The sequence below is a fragment of the Musa acuminata genome, chromosome BXJ3-10 (genome assembly GCF_036884655.1).
Source record: "Musa acuminata AAA Group cultivar baxijiao chromosome BXJ3-10, Cavendish_Baxijiao_AAA, whole genome shotgun sequence".
In the NCBI taxonomy this organism is placed as follows: domain Eukaryota; kingdom Viridiplantae; phylum Streptophyta; class Magnoliopsida; order Zingiberales; family Musaceae; genus Musa; species Musa acuminata.
The window spans coordinates 2,213,285-2,218,456 of NC_088358.1; the positions used below are offsets into that span (position 1 = coordinate 2,213,285).

The 5,172-nt window shown below is 35.1% G+C and overlaps 1 protein-coding gene across 3 annotated transcripts; it reads right to left on the reverse strand.

Moving 5' to 3' along the window:
- Nucleotides 1-449: 449 nt before the first annotated feature.
- Nucleotides 450-4,375, reverse strand: LOC135651585 (N6-mAMP deaminase-like). 3 transcript variants are annotated; one of them, XM_065171779.1, is made up of 11 exons: nucleotides 4,204-4,375; nucleotides 3,249-3,319; nucleotides 2,233-2,324; nucleotides 2,100-2,159; nucleotides 1,753-1,986; nucleotides 1,584-1,660; nucleotides 1,435-1,504; nucleotides 1,158-1,271; nucleotides 1,004-1,070; nucleotides 809-913; nucleotides 450-718 (listed from the first exon to the last, which is right to left on the reverse strand). In XM_065171779.1, exons 1-11 carry the CDS (start codon nucleotides 4,305-4,307, stop codon nucleotides 594-596), a joined length of 1,119 nt encoding a protein of 372 aa, XP_065027851.1. In that variant the 5' UTR covers nucleotides 4,308-4,375; the 3' UTR covers nucleotides 450-593. The 3 variants fall into 3 exon arrangements, with proteins under 3 accessions (XP_065027851.1, XP_065027853.1, XP_065027852.1); XM_065171781.1 differs by having other exon boundaries at nucleotides 3,406-4,349; XM_065171780.1 differs by lacking the exon at nucleotides 3,249-3,319 and having other exon boundaries at nucleotides 4,204-4,336.
- Nucleotides 4,376-5,172: the final 797 nt, after the last annotated feature.

Sequence of the window (5,172 nt, forward strand, 5' to 3'; positions counted from 1 at the left end):
CGGACGATACCATTCGAAATTACATATCATGGATTAAATAACATCAACCCATATCTACTCAATTATTACCATCATCGTCTCATGTCACACATGGTATTCTAACAAAACCAGCTAGGGGCAGTATACCTCCTATAACTTGTTGCCTTGTCTGGTTTAAGTGTTTAGTTACAGCAGACAAGGTCTCATCATAAAAGCATAAAAATTGATTTTGCTTGCACCTGATCTAATCCATACAATCATAAAACCATATTTTTCAATGGTACATAATACAACAGCTGAGGCATCTTTTAAGTCCATTCTTTGCAACATAGCTACAGAAGAGAGATCTGATCAGCAACACAAGGGATCAAGGATGATACCTACCTATTTCATTGGATTTACATGGTGAATTCTGTTTTTGCTTGCACCTGATCTTCGTTTGGGTTCTTGGAGCATATGCAGAATGCAAATTTAGCAATCATAATCTTAATTTTTGCACCAATAAGTGAAAGATAAAAGTCATGTAGTGCAAAAACATTCAGCTGATATGCCTGACCCTTCAAGAATACTAAAGAAATAAATATACGGGAGCAATTACTTCCAATAACCACAGATTATATGATTAATCTATTCGCAGCATCATCAAAAATCTTTGTTAGTTCGTGTTTGACTTCATCATCAGCAAATGTAGATTGAATTGCACTTCGAGCAAGCAGAAACATTTCATCCTTGTTTAGCCCTGTATAAGACGATACAACGCAATAAATCTTATGTAATACTTGCCAGATAATATGCTTGCTTTGTAATGAAAGATGGTGAATTGACACACCAAATGTCGAGGCAGCTAGATAAAACTCATTAGATAGAGTTGTTGAGAACAGGCCAGAATCATCAGTGCACAGTGCCACTTGATGCTTCGCTTTGTAAAGATCAGCTGCACAGATGAGGTCAAGATGCATGTTCAATAGAAGCACATATTCCTTGTACATCAGCCCCAAAAAATTTAAGAAAATGTAATACAAACCAAAAAAATGATCATATATTGAAGAAAAACGTTCAGTTCGGATATTGGATGTCAAACATATCTCAACCTGCCATGAAAAAGTGACTCTTAAGCACAATAATATGAAGACAAACTACCTAATAACACATATAAAGAAAAATAAGAAGAATACTACCGGGATCTTTAAGAATTTCACCCTTTTCCATTCCTCTTCTACAAGGAAACAAGCATGGCCTATTCGCTGGGGGCAGATATCAAGCATTGCTTGGATTTCCTTGTGGTTTGGCACCTAAAATCTCTAAGTTATTACAATGAATTAGTTAGACAATTTGGATCATAAAAAATAAACCAGCATAAAAAACTTTGTACTCCTAATTTTAAGAGCAACTGACTATGGTTGATGACTGAAGAACTTCTTGTCAAAAAAATATAATGTCAAAATTCTGCCACACCTCTCCACAGTGGAGAGTAATAGGAAGCCCTAGCTCTTTAGCATGCTTCAGGGCTGGCAGGAAGGTCTGCCTGCAAATCATCAAGCAAGCAACAGACGAGTGTAATTGCGATGTTTTCATAAGTATATGAATTAAAAATTGCAATTTACCATTCTCCAATAACAGGATTGCCAGATAGGTCAATGCCAACCACTCCAAAATTCTTCAGATCCATTGCTAAATTAACCTGTTAAGATAGACGATATCTGGATTAAGCAGTGTTCAAATTGACTACTAAAATAAATAATGAAAGATTAGCAGATGGTGTGGCGACAGAACTGTTTCCAATGCTGCTGCAGTTGTCTCACGACGGTCAATACTCAGAAGAAGACGTACATAGATCTTTTTCCTCTTTATGGGACTGCCTATACAGTTTAGTGGAGTAGCTTCTGAACAGTTCACATTGCTCGTGCCAGATGTATCAAAGTCAACATCAACAGTATCAACGGCTCTTATGCCGTCAATGACTGCTTTCATATATGAGCATTTGGTCATCCCTTTAGCCTCATTTTTCTGCAATATCAGAAAACAAAGAACAAGGAAATGTGCACTTCTTGATTGTTACATCTAGCATAGTCAAAACTTGATTTTCCATTGTTAAGACAAGCATATGACAGACAATATACCTTTGGAGTTGTTCTTAATTCAAGATAGACAACATTCTCAGCAGCAAAATCTTCAATGACCTATTATGAAGCATGATGCAGGATTAAGTGACATAAAGAATAAGGTCTCTGAACAGGTGTGCATAGGACATACTTCCTTGGTGATTCTTGTTACAGTTTGATGGTCAGTAGTAAGTAGGTGATACAAGTCAAAAAGCTTGAAGCATTCTGGCAAAGATCGACCATCTGCATTAAATGTTCAATTAAAAAATTCCAAAGCAGTTATGACCAATATTGAATTAGTATATCATTGTGGTCACCACGAATTATCATGATTTTTCGTTGTCCTAAAGAGTATCTTAAGACATAATTTTTAAATCTTAGAATCAAATGCAGAGGGTGTCTCAGTTTTTTTTTCTTTTTCTTTTCTTTTTACATTCAAAAAGGATCCTACAGGTTTATTAAAGGTGGATATGATGTGGAATAATGTTTACTAAAGAAAATCTAAAAGATGAAGTGGAAACCAAAATAATGTTAGATCCAATGAACATGTTTAATACAGTTTGCTCAAATTATCAATTGAAAATGATAATTTTTGGTGCACTAGCAAAATCCAGCAGCTAAGCAAACCACACTGACTGTGACTTTTACAATGTATGTCATGGCAAATTTCAAATAAAAGATTCATAAATACTCAATTTTCAAGCAACTTTTCATAGTGGAGACTGGTGGTAAGATTGTTGTAAGTAATATCATTGAGTTCAGGTAAATTTAACACCTAGAATAAGAATAACGAAAATTTCCAAATTAATTAATTAAAAGTTACAGGATGAATAAGACCACCATAGGTAAGATACAGTTATATAACAGGAATATCTGGAAATCCATAATCTCATAAATGGAAATGCTTCTGTGTCTTGGTTTTTCCCTTACTACGGAAAGGTAATTCATGGCAAAGGCTGAACAAAAGTTACAGAGATGTAGGTGATTGTACTTTTTAGACAAAATAATAGAAAACTGAAGTTTGCTAAAGAAACGTAATCAAATCATCTAAGATTTAAAATTTCAGCTCAAATTAGATAATCACAAGAGAATAAAATATGCATATTATCAGCTCCATAATAGCAACAATTGAAATAAGGAAAACCAGAAGATCGGAGTATCAATTACTTTTCATAATAACATGCACAACATCCTCAAAAGCAATGACACCTTTCTCGCCCAAATCTTTTGCAAGCTCTCTGAAGAAGAAATTTCATTGAGAAAAGTCACACAAAAGAAAAATAAGCCATATAAAGTGTTCTTCTGATAGCAGAACTGTACTAGCCTTATGATTGGCAGACTCCATGCGACCTTGAAAACGTCATAAACTTGACAGATAGGTGTTGGTTTTACTTGATAATTAAACTGATCTAACAAGTGCAATTTGACCTTCTTATTATACAACCGTACCAAGACAACTAGCCTTTTGCATTACAAGCAACAATTATAATAATCCACTCCCACTTAGTAGTACAAAAGTCAAACTAACAGGGAAAAAAAAAGACATATAGAAAGGAAATAATTTCTAAAGTCAAAACATCCATATATGTTTAGATGTTGATCTTTTTTGTTTTCTTTATTTTTATGTGTCACTCGGACACTTATTGTCCTGTAGCTACCTAAAACCATGAGTACCTTAAATTCCTTTGTCTCGGCCTTTTACATGATGCAATATCAGCAATCCACCTTTTTTTTTCAAAAAAAACAAAAAATCAGCAATCCACCTCATGGCCAGTCCTGTGGATATAATTTGCTTTAAGGTACTCCTAAATGTTATGCAACTTGAATTTTCGTTCCCGACGTCCCAAGGCGGGCTACAAAAATATCAAAATAATAAAGTGAATAGCCTCAATTCTTCTATCAATGTTATGGTGATGAAAAATCCCCAAAGCTTAGGAAGGAGGGAATACGATTCTCACTATCCTGCAAAAGCTCAAGCATGAAATTAGGGGCGCGATACATGATTCTATGTAGCTATTACGTGATGAAGAATGGTTCGGTGGAGCCAAAATCTATAGCTACGGAGAGACATGGGTGGTAGGAGACGAGTAGTCAGAGGAGGAAAAAGATGGGAAGATCTCACAGTAGCGTGGAGTCTCTGACCGAGCCATTGAGGTGGGCATGGAGCTCGATCTTGGGCAGCTCTCGGCACCACTCCATGAGCCCCATGTCTCCGCCTCCTTCCATCCTCTCTCTCTCTCTCTCTCTCCGCCCCCTTATCCTAGCGGTCGTCGATTGGGCTGGGAAACGTTCTTTCCCACTTCCCTCGGCTCATTTTCGGCGCCCTATGGGACCCACTTACGAGGTTATTGGATTTCACCATGACGATCAGACGGGTAGGATGCGCTCAAAAACAAAGTTTTCTCATACCAGACCAACGTGATCGCCTTGTCTACCTCCCTCAAGATTGATCCCAAACGTGAGCCCCGCGGGACCAGCATTCGGCAGTGTCACTGTTTTGTACGGTGTATCTGAAACGGGTAGGAAGAGCGACCACTGGCGAGTCAAAAGTCAAAAAAAAATTCTTATAATAAAATGATTCTTACTTCGTAAGCGTAAAATGATTTTAGGACAATTTATCAAATGACATATTTACTGTTTATTTTTAATCGAATGGCACCATATAATTTATTTTTACCCAATGACTTTTCTTTCCATAAATATCAATTTTATTTTTATTTTTAATTTTTTAAATTGATTTAGATCAAACTAATTTAAGGTAATGAATCGATTTAGACCAATAAACCAATTTGACTCAACCCTTCCCCTATCCTCCTTCTACTCTATCTATCGTCTCCTCTTATTCCATTGACTCTTTATAGTTTTTTAGAAACCAGAAAGGATTTAAAATTAAAATAAATAAAATAAAATTTATTTTACAAAATAATTTTACCTAATTAGATTTTAAAATTTTTAAAAATATTTTACATGTGTAAATGATTTTTAAAAAATAAGTTAATAAATTTAATAAATATAATAATACTTTATTAAGTCTAACTATCAATATAAATAATATGATTATATATCATCAATATCATACTTCCTTCTATAT